Source organism: Siphateles boraxobius, unplaced genomic scaffold (genome assembly GCF_051911475.1).
Source record: "Siphateles boraxobius isolate OS27281-9 unplaced genomic scaffold, OSU_SipBor_1 130, whole genome shotgun sequence".
NCBI lineage: Eukaryota > Metazoa > Chordata > Actinopteri > Cypriniformes > Leuciscidae > Siphateles > Siphateles boraxobius.
This window is the reverse complement of record NW_027508734.1, coordinates 3,486,718-3,507,305: the sequence shown is the minus strand read 5'-3', so window position 1 is coordinate 3,507,305 and position 20,588 is coordinate 3,486,718. Positions and strand designations below refer to the sequence as shown.

Below are 20,588 nucleotides of genomic sequence, written 5' to 3'. Positions count from 1 at the left end.
CATTCTTCTATCACACACACACACACACACACACACACACACACACACACACACACACACACACACACACACACACACACACACACACACACACACACACACACACACACACACACACACAAACACAACACACGTAGTCCGGATCATGAGGCTTCTCCACGTCTTTTTTCTGTCCATGTATGGAAATTGTGAGTACTGGAGACAGCAGATGGAAACCCGTTGCTCTTTAAGAGACACAAACAGAGGAGCAAATGTCACTGTCAGGCTTGGACTGGAATCCTGCCGGAGGAGCCAAGAGGCCACGGAGAGACAGACAGAGGGAATATGCTCATGCTAAGACTCTAGCAATGCCTAATTGCCTTTTCTAATTAATATAGTGACCTAAATTGAAGCCGCTCTCACACCTGTTGGAATTTCAAAGCAAATGGCATCCGTTTAAAAGAGATTTAAAATGGTAAATAAAATAAAAAAAGGATGAAGGACAACACAAATGTTTTTTTTATTTTTTTATCTACCATTATATTTTGTCAATGCCCTCTGTAGGCTTGAAAATCAACAAAGACTTTTGCCATTTGTAATTCCTCAAGGTGCTGATAGGGATCAAGCACTGTAGGCTTACATCAGGGTCTGCTAGCTTCACATCTTTAGTACGGCGGGGGAAGCTGTAATCTGCTGACCGTCAGTATGAATGTCTCACATTTGAGTTACAGTCACATGGTCAAGGAAGGGATAAAAGTAGAATGTAACAGTTGCTCTGTCTCTTCTTTTTCTCAGGGTCACTTTCTTGGGTCCTTGACGACTCTCTTCTTTGTCTCTTCTTCTTGGGGGCCTTTCACTTCCTCTCTGCCTTCCCACTAAACACTGGACGTCGGATAGACCTGCAGATCATGTCTATATTGGGTCCGTCGGTCCATGACCAATTCTGGACATCAATTCGACGTCCAAACTAGGTCCACTATTTGGACGTCCAACCATGACCCAACTTGGATGTCATGTTGACGTTCAACATTTGACCGTTGAGTTGAACTAGGTCATTTTTTGGACCTCATTTGGACGTCTATTACAGGTGCAGGAAATTGACATGATTAATATGCAATATTTTTTTTATTTACAAATATCAACATTGTTGTTATCAACATGATTAATACATATGAATACAGATTATTTATAATTATTTAAGATAATTTTCCAAAAACGCCATTTGATTTCCAAAAACTCCATTAATGCTGTAGCTTAAACAGTAGAGCACTGGCATTTGTGTAACGGCCACCTAGTGAAACGCTGAGATTGTGGGTTCGATTCCCAGGGAAAGCAGGAATGTAAATGTGTAATGCAATGTAAGTCTCTGTATAAAAGCATCTGCCAAATGCATAAATGTAAATACATGGTACTAAAAACGTCCTCTACTCTTTTGAAACATGGGACTACAGTTATAGAAGATACTAAATTTTATGTTGAAAAGACGTCTACAAACGACCACATTTAGTCCCACCGACGTCAATATTAGACATGCAAAAGACGTCGAATAAAAACGTCGCCTGGTGTTACAAAACAACCCCTTCAGTGGACCGAAATTGGACGTCCAAAAATGACATAGGAAATACGTCCCTCTGATGTCACATTGCGCAGTGGGTTCCTTCTCTCTCTCTCTCTCTCTCTCTCTCTCTCTCTCTCTCTCTCTCTCTCTCTCTCTCTCTCTCTCTCTCTCTCTCTCTCTCTCTATGTCTCTCTCTCTCTCTCTCTCTCTCTCTCTCCCTCTCTCTGTCTCTTTCTCTCTCTCTCTCTCTCTCTCTCTCTCTCTCTCTCTCTCTCTCTATGTCTCTCTCTCTCTCTCTCTCTCTCTCTCTCCCTCTCTCTGTCTCTTTCTCTCTCTCTCTCTCTCTCTCTCTCTCTCTCTCTCTCTCTCTCTCTCTATGTCTCTCTCTCTCTCTCTCTCTCTCTCTCTATGTCTCTCTCTCTCTCTCTCTCTCTCTCTCTCTCTCTCTCTCTATGTCTCTCTCTCTCTCTCTCTCTCTCTCTCTGTCTCTTTCTCTCTCACGCTCTCTAAGGAAGCAATCTACATACATGCTTGGTACAATTCATAGTGTTTTATACAGTTTTTACATCTAATTTGTAACCAATTCAAGTGTAACCATGACCAAATACTGTGCTAACTCAATGTGCTACCTATTGGAATACAAAATCGTCACACTATTGCAATGCTCTCCCATATCTTTTCATCCTATAACTGCACATACAGTATTTTCATTATTGGTATTAGTAGCAGTGGGTGGTAATGGACAAGATACAGTTTTACACCATCTTACAGATAAGTTTTTTTTTTTTTTTTTTGTCATTTGGCAATCCTGGAGCCTGAACCACTGTAGTGAAACCACCCTTAAGCTTCACATGAAACTCTTTGAAGTGTCACATCCACATTGACTCTACTATTGGCCGAGAGAACTGTCAGTCAAGGAGCCCTGAGGACACGCCCCTTCTGTTCTGTCCAGTGGCACTTGAATGATTCATTCTCTCTCACTCTCAGCGCAAGGACGAGTGCTGCGCCAAACAAACAAACCTCTTCCAAAACCACAGCAACACCTACTGACCATGAGTGAACTGTGCTGCAACTCAACGAATAAACAGAGAAATTAACCATCAGAGGTTCAATTTATTTTTCCTTGAGATTGCTGCTTGTTTGACTACATTTCTTTACATTTATGCCATGTTGAATCACTTCATCCCACTTATTTTGCTAAATTTCCTCAACATTGCTTTTAGTGTCTAGTATAACCTTTCAAACATTCCCTGACTTTTGGGATGATAAGCACTATATATATGATGTGTAATATTTTAATTTAGATTAAAATTGTTGCCCTGGTCGGTTTGTATGAACTTTGGTAAACCTAAAGTGGAGAAAAACTCTGTTAAAGCTTTAACAGTTGCTTTGGCTGTAATTCTGCACATTGAAATAGCCGCTGAGTACCTGGTAGCAACACATGATCATAAGTAGAAACTGATTACTGGATTATAGACTTTATAGTTGGACTTAGGCAACACAGTCCACTATCACATGTTCAAAAGGTTCGCCCAACACCAGGATTGGGATTAAAGAAGCTGGTGAAATCACCTGGTTAAGTTTTCCTGCATGTTGACAAACTTGAGAGGTCATAAAATACTGTATTGCATTGCGCTATACCGCTATACATAGACCATACCAAAAATACATTTTGAAGGACAGGGTTATAGGTCTTTGTTATACCTAAATGTCATGCACCAATGATGAAACCTGATAAAAAGTCTGTGGGAACTACTACTTGACAAAATATGCTCCACTCATTCATATAGTATTACTTTTGTGCCATTTTCGCAGAAGTAAACCATCTTTAACCAAGAATGAAACAATGTGAAATTTAAAGTTCTCCGCCAATTTGAAACACTACTAACGAGGTATAATTATTTTGAGCTTCAATGAATTTTTCACGAGTTATAGTTAATGATAAAGGATCACCAACTACAACTTCCATTACCTGGCCATTGTCACAAGACCACAAACTCTTCAGTCTCGTCCTCTGTACATAAGTAAGAGTCAGATAAAGATGTCATTCCCTTAGGTTGGGCACGTGAGACAACGCATGCAGGAAATGCACTCGGGCATTTCTGAAACAACTCACTGGTCTTAATCTGAGTAAGGTATTACCTTCCCCCTGGCTGAACCATTACCCAAAATGAAAGACACACTTTTCACTTGTAATTCTGGACGTACTTCTACCTTCACAAAATCTTTCACCAAGTCAGATTGGGGATGGATGCGATGTATGGGCACCTTCACAACCTCATTACTGAAACTACTGGCCTATTGGATCCTATACTGACGATTGATCTGAAAAGGGCAACACACCAGCACATACAAAAGACCGTGCAGCTCCTGTATCACATAACGTCTGGACTTCAGCTTGGTCCTCCATTTTACCTGTCAAGAAACAAACCATTTTCATAGAAAAGGCAAGGGAATGGCATTTTCATCTATCTGTTCAGAAAGCAAATAGGAATTAACAGAGGTCACAAGCGCAACTTCTGTCCTCTGAAAGTTCGGTTTGAGCTTCAAAGATAAACAGTCATCTATCACATATCCTTTCTTATGACACTAAAAACCGTCACGAGTCTCTTTAGACTTCTCCCTGTTCGGTTTAGGCAGCTGAACATTCACTAAAGACATCGGTAAGGAATGCTTTTTGGCACTTGCTATTTGAAAATGTTTTTCTGCACTAGCACTGCGGCTTGTGAAAGTGTTGCCACCTTCTGCTCATTTAAATACAGCACCACCCACTCCGAAAGACACTGTTTAAAATCCTCGAGTATCATAATTTCCCTATTTGAAACAAAATCATAAGCTTCATTAAAACTCCACCATTTGTCAAAGTGATTTCCCTTCTCTCATTCAAATTCTAGAGGTTTGAGTAGCGTTTTTCTTGCAATTTTGAAACTTGCATGTAAGCCTCTAGCACTAGCTCATATGCTCTAAGTATGCAATTTAACTACATTGTACTTAAGACCATCATACAAAGGCAAGGTAGAGTACACTTCTAACACTTTGCCGACCTATTTGCATTGTAGCAGAACATGACCAAACATCCTTTGGCCAACCTAAGGAAGTTGCTATCCTCTCAAAAGCATTTAAATATCTATCCCCTTTCCGATTCTCTAAATTCGGCACCAAACCAATGCATTTTCCCACATCAAATGTGGTGGAACCTGAATTAAACGAATTATCACTCACCGACGTGAAGTTCTGCTGCACACAGGAGACCGGTGCAACCTTAGCCACTTATTTCTCGGTTTGAATTTCAAGCTTGCTGACCTAAAGACGCAGATCCAACTCTGCTTGGTGGGCTTGTGCTTGTTATTCTACCTCTAGTCTTTGATTTTAATCCGAGGTTAACTGTAATCAGCCGGATCCGGGCCGTATCCAGATCAGATGGAGGACCTGCGCCTGGCCACAACCACAACACATGATGTAATCAGCCGGATCCGAGCCGTATCAAGATCAGATGGAGGACCTGCGCCTGGCCACAACCACAACACATGATGTAATCAGCCGGATCCGGGCCGTATCCAGATCAGATGGAGGACCTGTGCCTGGACACGACTACAACACATGATGTAATCAGCCGGATCCAGGCCGGATCCAGATCAGATGGAGGACCTGTGCCTGGACACGACCACAATGCATGATGTAATCAGCCGGATCCGGGCCGTATCCAGATCAGATGGAGGACCTGCGCCTGGACACGACCACAACGCATGATGTAATCAGCCGGATCTGGGCCGTATCCAGATCAGATGGAGGACCTGTGCCTGGAAACGACTACAACGCATGATGTAATCAGCCGGATCCAGGCCGTATCCAGATCAGATGGAGGACCTGTGCCTGGACACGACCACAATGCATGATGTAATCAGCCGGATCCGGGCCGTATCCAGATCAGATGGAGGACCTGCGCCTGGACACGACCACAACGCATGATGTAATCAGCCGGATCTGGGCCGTATCCAGATCAGATGGAGGACCTGTGCCTGGAAACGACTACAACGCATGATGTAATCAGCCGGATCCAGGCCGTATCCAGATCAGATGGAGGACCTGTGCCTGGACACGACCACAACGCATGATGTAATCAGCCGGATCCGGGCCATATCCAGATCAGATGGAGGACCTGTGCCTGGACACGACCACAACGCATGATGTAATCAGCCGGATCCGGGCCATATCCAGATCAGATGGAGGACCTGCGCCTGGACACGACCACAACGCATCCCTGAAATGTCAGCAGATATTGTCTCAACTAGACTCTCCACTGTGATCCTCAATAAACTCGTCTCTATACGCGCGTGATCACTCTGATCTAATATAATGTTCCGAACCAATCTGACCTCTGACCTATAATGCTGTCGGAATCATAATCATACACTGTTCATTCGTTGGCCAGAGGAGAACTGTATTTTTTTTTTTCTCCATTCTGTCACTGACGCCACTATCACCTTTTTCACCTTTCTTCACCATTGGCTTTTGGCTTGCTTAGTTGGGGACATTTAATTTTATATTTAACAATATTTTTACAACATTATTTTCCTGTTATCTCTGTAAAGTTGCTTTGAAACAATCTGTATTGTAAAAAGCGCTATATAAATAAAGGTGACTTAACTTGACTTGTGCTTGTTCTTCTCCATACGGAGCCGTGCAATCGCACCTTCGTCTGTACCTCGCTTCTCGAACTGGGAGTTCCTGGTGAAAAGGGTTCAAAGGGTGGCAAGACTGACCCCACATCAGCCTCAGCCATGGCCGTCTCTACCTCCTCATTCCCTGCTTCAGTAACATCCTACACTTAGCTCAAAATCTCTAATTCAAACAGTCGATCTATCACTTCGGCTTTAACTTGTTTTTTAGCGATTGCTTTAGAATGGGAATATGGAAGTGGGTAGCTATTGTCAACAACTCGTCTTTCCTACACGTTTCCATCACCTCTAATGAGGGATTATCAAGGGAACTCTGCAATTAAAGGCCATGAGCAAGCTTATTATTATCGCAAATTGCATTAATGCTTCATAAAAAATAAGATACTCTACAAGTTAATCTCCGCCATCCACACTAAATCTCTGCCATTATCAAAACAACACTCAATTATTTAATAAACAGTTACAAACGAGGAGCCCCCATTTGTTATGTCTCCCTATTTAAGATGTCTAAGGCTAATAAGGTATACATAAGGTATAAGTCATAAAATTAGATAAATTAAGAAAATATTAAAATAAAAGAAACGAACTCAGTTAATCAATGACTTGTGTGGTAAAATGAATCAGGCAGAGACAGTTATTTATTAAATTCAAAATCATCAAGAAACCACCAGATGTTTTTACAGTGCAGTGGTAAAACAAGAACAATTACAGAATATATACAAATAAAAAATTGGGATCATGAGCGGTGCTAAAGCAAAGAAATAAACCAAACTTACAAGCTCAATCTCTAACGCAATGCATTGTGTAGATATACGTGACATAATAAACTATCCCTCCTCTCTGGGACGAGGAAGATATTTCCAATTAACACTTCAGTAAAGTCACTTCACAAATTAATCAAATACAAGCTCAGAGAAGTAATTAGGAAATATAACTCTAACACACAATAATTGTTTCACCAAGCAAAAAAACAGTCCTAAGACAACCAAGAGAAAACATGCGCCTGTATCCTCTCGTCACGTCCGGGTCTTTATACGGATGAAGATGTGTTCGGATTGCTTCCTTTAGCGTGTCGACACGTTGATTAATGATGATTGACATGATAACCAATCAATCGCAAAACCTAAGAATCATGACAGTCAAGAATGAAAGAAAGAGAAGAAAGAAAACAACCAAAATACACCGCAGATATAACAATAGTATTTGTTAATTGTGAAAATAAGACATTCAAGACTTGCTGTCAAACTATAATTTTATTTCTCTTGAAATCCAGACACGGACTCAATTTACAATACCATTTTCACAATATAGCATAAAAAAGGAAAATATGCAGTAAGCAAATATGAATAAATGTGAGATCTAGAATAAGCTGGAATGAGGTACAGATGCACACCGGTAGTGAAATATTTTAACGTTATAAACATGCAGCTGATAACTTAGAGGAAAACTGTGAACGTTACGTTCAAATAATGAACTAATGTTGAGGGATTATTCTGAACTCATTTGACCCGACTCTTGTGCTTCTGTCAGTGAATATTGCGTCTCGAGACGGTTCAAATGCGGTAAACTTTACAGTGAGACAAACAACAGCCCCTTTACACAGGGAAACGAATCCATGAACACAAATGAAGAATCAGGAACAGATGAAATACAGAATAAGCGAGAGGAACTGAAACTCTTAAGAGCATATTTACACAAAAAAACAAGAAAAAAGGAGTTTGTAAAACGATTGACGCTTGCATAGATTCAGCCCACATGTGGCGGTGGGCCTTTGGCTTCTCTCCCACACATGAAGAATTAGATAACAGCTCTAGTACTGATGACACTGAGAGACGTGCAGTGATTTACTTCATCTAGCTGTCCTCATAAATGTTGTGCACGATTTAAAAAATGTTTAAAGGGTAAAAATTTGTTCTGACCGTAAAACATCTTACTTTTGCCCTCAGATGCTGTAATAGGTGATGCAGCCTTTCTAGAATCTTTCTGAAGTATTTTGATGCTGGTTAATGTACTAAAGGTCATGGCTAACAGCAGATGAGGATAGATCCTGCTCTTGAGGGTGAACATGGCCTTCATCCTCCTCGTCTGGGTCAAAAAAAACTCCTAAAACTCACTAAACGCCCACTTTACACCAACGTATGAAAACTACTCCACATTTCAAAGAACCAAGTCATTGCTTAGATCTTTTGTATTATATTAAAAATATAGGCCTATATATATATATATATATATATATATATACACACACACATATGTTCTCATCTTACTAAACTGCTGAGTTCATCAATTTGAGCTCTGGTGCTTTTTTTTATTATTATTATTATTATTATTATTATTATTATTATTATTATTATTATCATTTAAAGCCAATGAAATTTCAATGTGAAATGTAATTAGCCACAATCACAGACATTTTTCCTTGTGAAGAGATGCCTTCGTTAAAATAAATACAACTTTATACTTAAACACGATTACGTGTGGAAACCTGTTCTGGACTAGATACTTTGACGCTTGACACAGTGCTTTCGCTTGATTACATTATCGCTGTAATTTCACACTTACGTCATGCGTCCTAATATGCTTTTTGTCAAATGAATTCTTTGGTGTTCGATGACTATGGAAGTCTATTTCCACCACATACAGAAAAATCATGCTTAAAACATAAAATGTCCTAATCATGACATAACAAGTTGAAATGATGACATAATAAGCCATAATTATGATAAAGATGTCATAATTTTGTCATCATTATGACTTTGTATCTCATAATTAACACAGAATTTTAATTATAACTTTAGTATGTTATATTTTTTCATTTTTATCTTATAAGCATGACAGAATTTTCAGTTTCACAATTATAACTTAGTATGACATAATTTTGACTTGAAATCTCATAATTTACTTTCTTGTCATAATCATGACTTTTATGTCCTCATTTTTAACTTTTTATCTCATAATTGACCTCGTCATAATTATGACTTTTATATCAATTTTGACTTTATCTCATAACCATGACACTTTATATCATAATTATGAATATCAATTTTGACTTTTTATCTAATAAGTATGACTAAGTATTTTTATAGTTTCATAATTACAACTTAGTATGTCATAATTCTTCCTTTTTATGTAATCATTGACTTTTTTGTCATAATTATAACTTTTATGCCATAATTATGACTTTTTTCTCATAATTATTAAATAATTTTCAGTTTAATAATTTGAAACTTAGTATTTCATAATTTTGACTTATCTTATAAGATACTTTTGTGTCATAATTATGATTTTTATGTCATGATTTTGACTTTATCTCATAATTATACCAAAACATTGTATTTTCTTTTGTGGCAGAAATGGTCTTCCATAGATAACACTGTACAAAAGAGTTTAAAATGAAATGTCTTGATTAAAAGTGCATGATCTAACATTACTGTACATGTGATCAAATCTAGAGAGAAATGACTAGCCTCATACAGTGAGGATGATACAGTGACGTTATAAGGCGATGTCAGGTGTCTGTGAGCAGTAAGAGGAGTGACATGAGAACGATGATAATAGATACAGACAGAGGGACGATGAGCAGATAGCAGGACGCTGGTGGAGACAGTGGGACGGGGAACGCTGTGAGGAGCCATTTCCCCCCGACGGGTTTGTCATCCGTCACGGATTGAGTGTCTCTCGCGGCACAGCGACAGATGACCAGCGGCCGGACCTGAGACACACTCTCCTGCGGGACAGAGAGACACGAGCAAGAGGAACCTACGGTCAAAACACTGGTTCAAAAACTCATTTACTTCATTAATATTTGTCCATATGCGATGTTTTACATATATAAAATTGTTTTACATTAGTTAATAAATTAAAGTAAATTTCATTTAGTTACAAAGGCAACATTTTAGTTTAACTTGAATTTCCTAAATTTGCTTGAAAAAATTATTTATGAAAACTATATTTAAAACACTGATAAAAACTATTTTAAATGTATATTTTAACAATATATTTGAGACATTTTAAAAAAAAAACAATAATAAAAATGGAAATTTAATTTAATAAAATTAAAAAGAAAACGGAAAATACAAAACTAAAAATGTCAATAAAAAATACAACTGAAAATGTAAATACAAATAATAAACTATAATAATATATTGATACCAAATATATATATATCATTTATTATTCACTAATATGCATATTTTTTTCTATGCATATCAAAACGATACATACAAATGAAATAAAAAATGTCTTTAGTTTTAATGGTAAAAAAAAAACAATCAGTGCTTTTTATTATTTCATTATTTCATTAACTAGGTAATAGGTTATAAGGTGCATTACTATGAATGAACAATACTACTACAGCATTACTTTATCTTAGTTAATATTAACTTCAACATTTACAAATACATGATCAAAATCAAAGGTTGTATTTGTTAACATTAGTTAATGCACTGCGAACTAGCATTAACAAACAATGAACAGCTGTATTTTTATAGACTAACATTAACGAAGATTAATAAATACTGTAACAAATGTTTTGCTCATTGTCAGTTCATGTTAGTTCATACATTAACAAATGGTAACTAATGAACCCTATTGTAAAGTGTAAAGACCTCCAGTATGGTCCTGTTGTGTGAGCGATGAGGACTGAGACGGAGACTCCAGCGGTGAGTCCTGTGGCTCCGCCCACCGTCGTCTTCGCTCTCCGTCGTGTCCTGTCGCGCGATTCGCTGACGCTTCCTCTTCCGGGAGCTGATTCGCTGGAGGGAACCCGCAATCTGGAGCCTGAACCAATCACAATGCAGAGAAAAAGTTGTAGAAGTGGATGCAGTTCAGCGTGTGTGTTTGTGTGTGTGTGTGTGTGTGTGTGTGTGTGTGTGTGTGTGTGTGTCGGGCACACACCTGCTGTCCGTGTCCTCGATGTCTGCGTCTGCATCACTGTCTCCCTGAGGATGAGACTGGACACACTCCTCCTGAAACACGAGTCACACACTGAAACACACACTTGCACACATACAGAGATGTGCAAACCAAGCTACAATCCTCCTGTCTCTCTCTTGAATCCAACACAGAAGTGACATAAACTGCAGTTCATCGAATAGCCACTAGAGACTGGCTGCAGAAGAGAGTCAATCCCATAAACCCCCATGTTAAAATACCGAACTTTACAGCAGAAAGAAATGTGTTTACAGTCTGGTGCAAAAAGGGGTTTTGGTCTATAAAGCTAATATTGCCCGTCATGACGACTGTGAGGGGGGTGAATGTTTTTTATAACTCTTCCATTTAAATTATATTAAGCCTTAACTCTCATCCTTACCTCGCACTTTGTAACAAATCTTTCCCTCATGGGTCAAAACGACCCGAAGCCCTAAAATTATACTTTTTTTTTTCAGAAAGCTTATTCTATTTAATTTTGATAATATTTTTTTCTATTTTTATTGCATTATTTTCTATTTTTTTTAATTATTTTGTTTATTTACCTTTAATTAACTAGATTTGATCAATAAATAATACATAAATAGTAATTTAAGCACATTCTCACATTTATTCAACTTAAATTCAAAATAACTCACAATTTCATGCATAATCCTTTTAATTCAGCTCAAAATATCTTGCACTGGGTGTCCTTGCCGACCTCTTGTGGAAAAATAATAATATAACATGATATTTCATGACTCTTGATGGCCTTATAGCTCTATATGGAGCAAATGAGCTGTTCCGCTGGGTCCTAAAGACAGTTCACTTCAGCATGCATTCAGATACACATGTAGACATTATAAAATAATTTTTTGGTAAAGTTTTAGCATTTTTAGTTTTAATTTTGAGCATTTTTAGGTTTTCTAAGTATTCCTCACATTCCATTCATTCCTATGGGGGTCAAAATTGACCCGTGAGGGAAGGATTTATTACTTTTTAAAACTCCTCGAATCCCTAAAACAATGTTTGTGTGTATTCGTGGTTAAAGTTAGACAAAAGTCCTGGGGTCTTGGACCCCTCTGATGAACACTAATTTTAAAAAAAAATGTAAAAGGTGAGTTTTGGGTCAAAAAACCTGAGGGAAGGATGAAAGTTGTGCATAATTAAGGGCGTGGTCACTTGAGTGACAGGTGGATTGCCGCTGATGTCACTACTAGCCGTTTGTGTTCTGTCTGTTGGCGTCACGTCAGCTAATCCGCCTCTTTGCCCATTTTCGTTTATCCGTGAATAATAAACTGGCGACCGCTGGCTCCGCCCACTCTGGGCTTCAAAAGAAGGCGACGTCACGGACACTATTATTATAATCCATATTTGTGTACATTCTTTGGTCCAGATGCTCACCTCTGTGCCGTAACCCTCGGAGTATCTGGTGATCATGGGTCTGTTCTTCCCGCACTGGACACACTTCACACGGGAGTCCTGATGAGAGACGAGACACCACAACCCTTTTAAATTATTTACTTTTATTTAACAGATGATAAAATGGTGGTTGATGAAATGGTGATGAAAGCCAAAAATTATCCTTAATTTTGAATTAATGTAAAACGCTGTGTGGCAGCATGCAGACATAGGCAAGACGGCTCGCGCAGCTATTGGCTGCCCTGCGGCAACAGCAGCAGCCTATCGAGAGAGGCCCTGCGTGACGTGACACCCAATGGGGGCGCTTCGCGCCCATTTCGTCAAGTCCCGCCAGAATAGGCGTGGCCTTGGCCTATAAATACGCTCGACAGGCTGATACAAACTAATTTTCATCTCTTCAGCAAAGCATTACTGCATCCCTGGATCCGGAGTGAGAAGCCGCGCCGTCTGATAGTAAGCCTTCTGCGGGACGAGCCTTCGAGCCTGAAGCCGCTGGCCTTCACCTCGCCACCTTCAGCCGCCATACCTGTTACGCTTTCCGGTGTTAAAGGGTTAGTTCACCCAAAAATGAAAATTATGTCATTAATGACTCACCCTCATGTCGTTCCAAGCCCGTAAGACGTCCGTTCATCTTCGGAACACAGTTTAAGATATTTTAGATTTAGTCCGAGAGTTTTCTGTCCCTCCATTGAAAATCTATGTACGGTATACTGTCCGCTATGCCGCGGCCATAGCCCGGATTTCATTCTACCTCTAGCTAATCATGCAGAGGCATGGGCAAAGCTTCCCGGGGTATCAGAATCGGTGTTGAACACTATAAAAAGAGGCTATTCGCTACAGTTCGCTCGACATCCCCGCCGTTACATGGCACGAGTCGAAACCACGGTAAACAATGAAGTATCTCGTCTACTTCGAGCCGAAATAGCGAAACTGCTGAGCAAAGGGGCCATAGAACCTTTATCTCAGGCTCAGAGCGAAGGGGGGCTATACAGCAGATATTTTCTGGTACCGAAAAAAGACGGGGGTCTCAGACCCATTCTAGATCTGCGACAGCTGAACAGAGTGCTTATGAAGCAACAGTTCAGAATGCTGACAACCAGGAAAATCCTCGCGCAAGTGCGCCAGGGAGACTGGTTTATGTCAATAGATCTGAAAGACGCCTTTTTTCAAAAACAAATAGCGTCACGTCACAGGCGATTCTTGAAATTCGCCTTCGAGGGCCAGGCATATCAATACACAGTCCTACCGTTCGGCCTATCCCTAGCACCCCGTACATTTACGAAGTGCATGGACGCGGCCCTCGCACCCCTGAGACTTTAGGGCATGCTAGTTTTGAACTACTTGGACGATTGGCTGATTCTAGCTCGATCACATTCAGAGCTCATAGAACACAGAACCACATTACTCGAGCATCTCGAGAATCTGGGTCTCACAGTCAATTGTGCGAAGAGTTCGCTGTTTCCCAGCCAGAAAATCTCTTTTCTGGGAACAGTGCGGGACTCGCTGTCTATGAGAGCACGTCTGTCGCGGGAGCGCGAACTGGACATTCAGCGCGCCGCGAAATCCTTTCGCCGCGGCTCTATAGTCCCACTCAAAAGGTTTCAGAAAATGCCTGGCCTCATGGCCTCAGCATCTTCGGTACTCGAGCTGGGTCTGCTTCGCATACGCCCACTGCAGTTATGGCTGAAAGCGCGAGTTCCACCCCGGGCATGGACCTCTGTTCTGTTTCTCCTCAGGGTCGACATAAAATGCATTTCGGCTCTGGAACCTTGAAAAATAGCCGACTGGTATCAGTCAGGCGTGAGTCTGGGGACTCCCTCGAGTATGACGGTGGTGTCCACAGACGCCTCCACCTCGGGATGGGGAGCGCTGCTCGAGGGCAGACCGTTCTTTGGCCAGTGGTCAGAACGGGAAAAGCTCCTACAAATAAACTGTCTGGAAATGCTGGCAGTCGACAACGCACTACGGCGCGTTTGTCCCCAGATAAAAGGCCACCACGTCTTAGTCCGGTCGGACAACATGTCAGTGGTGGCATACATAAATCGCCAGGGTGGCCTCAGGTCCCGAAACCTTTAGAGGCTGACGGAACGCCTCCTGGACTGGGCTCAGCACAACCTGCTTTCACTGAAAGCAGCGCATGTGCCTGGTCGCCTTAATCTGGGACCAGACTGTCTGTCCAGAAACAATGTCCCAGCAGGGGAATGGTCTCTGCACCCGCAGACGATCCAACTGCTGTGGGAGACATTCGGCAGAGCGCAGGTGGACTTGTTCGCGTCCCAAGAAAACGCTCACTGTCCGAACTTTTTCTCCAAGAGCAGGAATGTGCTGGCCCACGTATGGCCCCGCTGCCCCCTCTATGCTTTCCCCCCCCCCGTCTCGCTCCTGCCTCAAGTGCTGGAACGAATCAGAGTAAACGGATGCCCAGTGCTGCTCGTGGCTCCGCTCTGGACGAACCAGAATTGGTTCCCAGTCCTAATGCGGCTGTCCAGCACTGCCCCGTGGCCGATACAGGTGAGGAGAGACCTCCTCTCTCAGGCAAAGGGCTCGATTTGGCATCCTCGCCCGGATTTATGGTCCCTACATGCATGGGCCATCAACGGGTACCCGCTAACCTCCCAGAGGGAGTGTTAAACACAATCACGCAGGCTAGAGCCCCGTCTACTAGACGGCTCTATTCCTCAAAGTGGTTGGTGTTCTCTGCCTGGTGTCAAGCTCAGGGCTTTTCATCCCCAGACTGCGGGGATACGGAAGTGCTATCCTTCCTTCAGGAGCTGCTGGATAAGGGCATAACCCCATCCCCGCTCAAAGTATGTGTCAAAAGTATAAGTATGAGTTTGGGCCTAATGACTCAAAAGTCATACTCAAACCAAGGCACGGGTACGTGCCCAAATCCCTCAACACAGCGTTCAGGGCCCAGGTTATTTCCCTGTGCGCCCTCCCGGTTCATAATGAGGAGGAGAATGCGAGTGTCCTCTGCCCTGTCAGGGCACTGAGAGCTTATGTGCCCCGCTCGTCTGTCTTCAGACAGACTGAGCAGCTCTTCGTTTTGTTTGGCGGACGCTCTAAGGGACATCAAAACAGAGCCTATCCATATGGATAGTCGATGCCATAGCGCTGGCTTACACTTCTAAGGGCCTGCAGTGTCCTTTGGGTGTCAGAGCGCACTCCACAAGGGGCATGGCCTCGTCGTGGGCGGGGTCTAGCGGGATTTCCTTGCAAGATATCTGTATGGCGGCAGGCTGGGCCTCGCCGTCTACATATATAAGGTTTTATAACCTAGAGGTTCCCGCCCTTACAGGCCAAGCTGCTGTCGGTCTAGAATTCAGCACTATCTGCCCTGCTGCGCGGGCGCAGAATGCTGAGTTTTGCTTGTGCATCGCTCACTGATCGATAGAACAGCTCCATGGGTGTTGAATAACCCGTACTTATACCCAGTTCAGGCTGAACACGTTGACCCTGTCTGCATGAAACACTGTGAACATTACTAGCTCCTGTGGGATGCTATTTCATGGGGACTGATGCTTGTAGCCTCTCTTCTCCGACTCTCTGTGAGTCTACGGTGATTATGCACTATATGAGCCCCGGGCTACTGCCCTTGGGACTTTGGTGTCGGATCCCAGTACACACGGCGTGTTGCATTGTGTTTCCCATAGCGTAAGATATGTCTCGCAGTACGAGAGATACTCTCGTAAGAGAACATACTCGGTTACTAACATAACCTCGGTTCTCTCTAGAGAGGGAACGAGCACTGCGTATCTTGCCGTGCATACAACAGCGCTGGTTCGCTTCAGTGATGAAAACCAGTTTGTAACAGCCTGTCGAGCGTATTTATAGGCCAAGGCCACGCCTATTCTGGCGGGATGTGATGAAATGGGCGCGAAGCGCCCCCATTGGGTATCACGTCACGCAGGGCCTCTCTCGATAGGCTTGCTGCTGTTGCCGCAGGGCAACCAATAGGCGCACGAGCCGTCTTGCCTATGTCTGCATGCTGCCGCACAGCGTTTTACATTAATTCAAAATTAAGGATAATTTTTGGCTTCAATATCTCGTGGAAAAGAGGTTTTCCCCATAGCGTAAGATATTACGCAGTACTCGTTCCCTCTCTAGAGAGAACCGAGGTTACGTTAGTAATCGAGTACGTTTTCTCTCACTCTCTGTCTTTCTACTATTTATCCACTCCATGTCGGGGCTTTTGCATAAATTGGAAACAATTACGCATTTTTCATTGTTACTATATTTATAATTTTTTCAAAGTCATTAATACTGACTCATGACATCAAAAATAATTAAATGTCGAAAATAAGCCAGCATCATCTTGCATGTATGTTTGTGAAACTTCTCTCTGTAAATCTCCAGCGCTATAATATCATTATTTAGCTCAAATTGAGTTTGCAGTCAGCGGTCACATGATTATTGTGCTATGATTGGTTCTGCTGCTTCGTCTTCCTCTAAATCGAGAAATGTAAGAAATGTAAAAGAAGAATAGTAGCTAATCTTGTTATATATATATATATATATATATATATATATATATATATTAATAGTAGCTAATCTTATATATATATATATATATATATATATATATATATATATATATATATATATATTAATAGTAGCTAATCTTGTTATATATATATATATTATGTAAGCCTGTTTTAATAAATGGAATATAGGGTGTGTGCGTGTGTTAGTGTGTATGTGTGTGAGTGTGTGTGTATACATATACAGTATGACATCAGCCATCGGTAAAGACTCTTACCTCCTGTGTGTGCTGATCGCAGAAGGGTGTATTTTCACACCAACACACACCTGTACTCTGTCCACACGCCCCCATGTCCTGCAGAGAGACCAATACAACATGAGTTTCACATCATGACACACACACACACACACTCACACCTGTACTCTGTCCACACGCCCCCATGTCCTGCAGAGAGACCAATCCAACATGTGTTTCAAATCATGACACTCTTTCACACACACACACACACACACACACACACACACACACACACACACACACACACACACACACACACACACAGGTTCATACCTCACGGTCGTTGTCAGAGTTGTCTGAGAAGAGGCCGTTCGAGTCTTTTCTTCTGATCACCTCCATCATCTCTCCCTGACTCACTCTCTCTCTCTCTCACACTTCCACCTACACCGGGCGAGCGAGGGATAAATAAAGACAGAACCACTTCCACTGAAACTCACACATGCATCACCAGTAAATCAGCAGGCTTAATGCAAATGCTCACAACTAAAATAATAACACTTATTATGACTTTTAAAAAAGAGATATTCATCATACCACAATAATCTGTTGCCATTATAACATTCATTGGTAACGCTTTACAATAAGGTTCATTAGTTAACTACCTTTGTTAACATGAATTAAGAATGAACAATACTTCTAAAGCATTTATTAACCTTAGTTAATATGAATTTCAACATTTACTAATACATTATTAAAAGCAAAGTTTGTATTTGTTAACATTATAATGCACTTAACTAGCATGAACAAACAATGAAGAACTGGATTTGTATTAACTAATATTAACAGAGATTAATAAATACTGTAACAAATGTATAGCTCGTTGTTAGTAAATACATTACAGTCATCATAGGTTAATTTTGGCCTATGCAGTTTGTGATAGTTTTAATACATTTCAATATTTCTATTATTGCATGATGTCAGCAGTGGCACGTGTTTTGAAGTGGTTGCACCATCAGTTTCTCATGCAGCTGTCTGAAACTGAAACCGGCTTGGTTTCGATCATGTTACGAAATGCATAACCTTATATGTATAGTTTTCTTTCTCTTCTAATCATTTTCACAAGGAACTGCGCTTTTAAGAAAGCCTAGATGAATTTCAGCTCAATCCCACGCGCATCTGTCCCGCGCGTTCATTACGTAATAAATACAGGCGCACATATCATACGCTATTTCGTTTTTTTAACGCATTTTCCTCGTATCGTCTTTCGCTAACACTTAATAACATTACGCAACACCTCCGCTCAGTAGCTGTAACACACGTAAATCAAGGTTGACGTCAGTCATTTAAAGTAAATACAAACACAAGAAACAAACACAAAACTACGAGTTTCATAAGCGTGCGATAATTTAACAATCGCGTTAAAATGTTCGTTATCAGCGCAAATGAAAATAACACTGCGGTATGAAGTTCGTAAAGCGCTCGCTCGTCACTTACCTTATCTGAAAGATGATACATCCTCTCAATCTTGTGCGTCCAGAAATATCATTTTATCGCTGGGAGATGTTGCGGTATAATAATAATAATAACAAATCAGGATGGGTCCTTATTCCCGGCGCGCGTGAACACGGAAGCGCTCAGAGTCCCGAAAATGTTTGACATTGTAGTTTTGATGTCAGTCGATCGTCGAATAACTGTGCGGTCCGCGGGAACGCGCCTGCCATAAATAACATTCCGGAGCAGGGCAAAGGAGCGTGCGCGCTCCCGAGGTTGAGAGATGACGTATGGCGTTACGAAGAGCCAATGAAATGTCGTCGTGACGATCACAGCTTACACAGCTCCATAGATATATCTATGATACAGCTCCATCACTGGAAGAACAAGGATCGGAGATCTTATTTAGATTTAAGATACATTTTCAAATAGTTTTATTTTATAAATGGACATTAAAACATATTACAGGCTATTATAAAACCACATTTAACATAAATATAATTTATAAAGGAATAGGCTACTATGAAATGTACATTATAATTGGTAACACTTTACAATAAGGTTCATTAGTTAACATTAGTTAACGTGAACTAAGAATGAACAATACTTTTTCAGCATTTATTAATATGAATTTCAACGGTTATACGCTATTAAAATCAAAGGTTGTGTTTGTAAAATTATTTAAATGCACTGTGAACTAATATGAACAAACAATAAACAGCTGTATTTTAATTAACTAATATTAAGGAAAACGAATAAACACAGTAATACATGTATTGCTTGTTGTTAGTTCATGTTAGTTAATACATTAACGAATGTTAACTAATTAACCTTATTGTAAGTGCTACCTTATAATTTGTGAGCTCAACCAAGAATCCTTTAGAATCAACAGGGCTGTAATGCACAGAATGAAAAGATTTGTTAGGAGCTTTTTAAAAGGACTCAAAAAAAGGAAAGAAAGAGAGAGAGAGAAAAACCTGAGAGATATTTAAAACTAGCTATTAAAGTCTAGCAGTTGAATAGCTTTATTGAAGTCTCTCTGACTCATACATCTCTTTCACATCATACAGAGGTTGAATATATGAATAACGTTTCACTGATTATAATCAGAGTTTGTTCCCCTTCGGACCGGAGTCTGGGATTGCCCTCTCAAAGCTCAGATAATTAAACATCATTAAACTCAATTATGGACAACATTCGGTCCTGTGGTACCAATGACTTCCCCCGAGTTCACAAACAAACATAAACAGCTTCTGGAGACTGAGCCACTGAGACGCCATTATTCTGAACAGTGTTCACTTCAGAAGTAAATGTTTATCACTAGAAAAAAAAACAAGTGAAAAAATAAGTGCCGTCGAAAAAATTAATTCATCCCAACTATTATTTTTTTAATGTCTCTGTTTTATAACTGATAAAAACTCACTATTTCAAGGCAAATGGTTGTTAAGAGTCCTTGAATCATATAAAGGCTATATAAAAATATATAAATTTTATCCGCAGAATAGCAGGAAAACAGAAGAAACTAATGGCAAAGACTTTTAAATGTGTTTATAGGAGCTGAACTGTGAAAATTCACTGCGTGATTTTCTCACACACACACACACACACACACACACACACACACACACACACACACACACACACACACACACACACACACACACACACACACACACACACACACACACACACACACACACACACACACACACACACACACACACACACACACACACACACACACACACACACACACACACACACACTTGTACATCTATCTTTATGAGGACATTCATTGACACAATGCAATCTCTAGCTGCTTACCCTAACC

At 40.7% G+C, this 20,588-nt stretch overlaps 1 protein-coding gene across 2 annotated transcripts; it reads right to left on the bottom strand.

Annotated features, from left to right (window-relative positions):
• Nucleotides 1–9,338: 9,338 nt before the first annotated feature.
• On the bottom strand, nt 9,339–19,009 carry LOC143736730 (uncharacterized). 2 transcript variants are annotated; one of them, XM_077227376.1, is made up of 7 exons: nt 18,761–19,009; nt 17,600–17,707; nt 17,306–17,383; nt 12,529–12,606; nt 11,113–11,183; nt 10,824–10,995; nt 9,339–9,943 (listed from the first exon to the last, which is right to left on the bottom strand). In XM_077227376.1, the coding sequence occupies exons 2-7, from the start codon at nt 17,666–17,668 to the stop codon at nt 9,725–9,727; spliced, it is 687 nt and encodes a 228-aa protein (XP_077083491.1). In that variant the 5' UTR covers nt 17,669–17,707; nt 18,761–19,009; the 3' UTR covers nt 9,339–9,724. The 2 variants fall into 2 exon arrangements, with proteins under 2 accessions (XP_077083491.1, XP_077083492.1); XM_077227377.1 differs by having other exon boundaries at nt 9,575–9,943; nt 11,113–11,180; nt 18,761–18,968.
• Nucleotides 19,010–20,588: the final 1,579 nt, after the last annotated feature.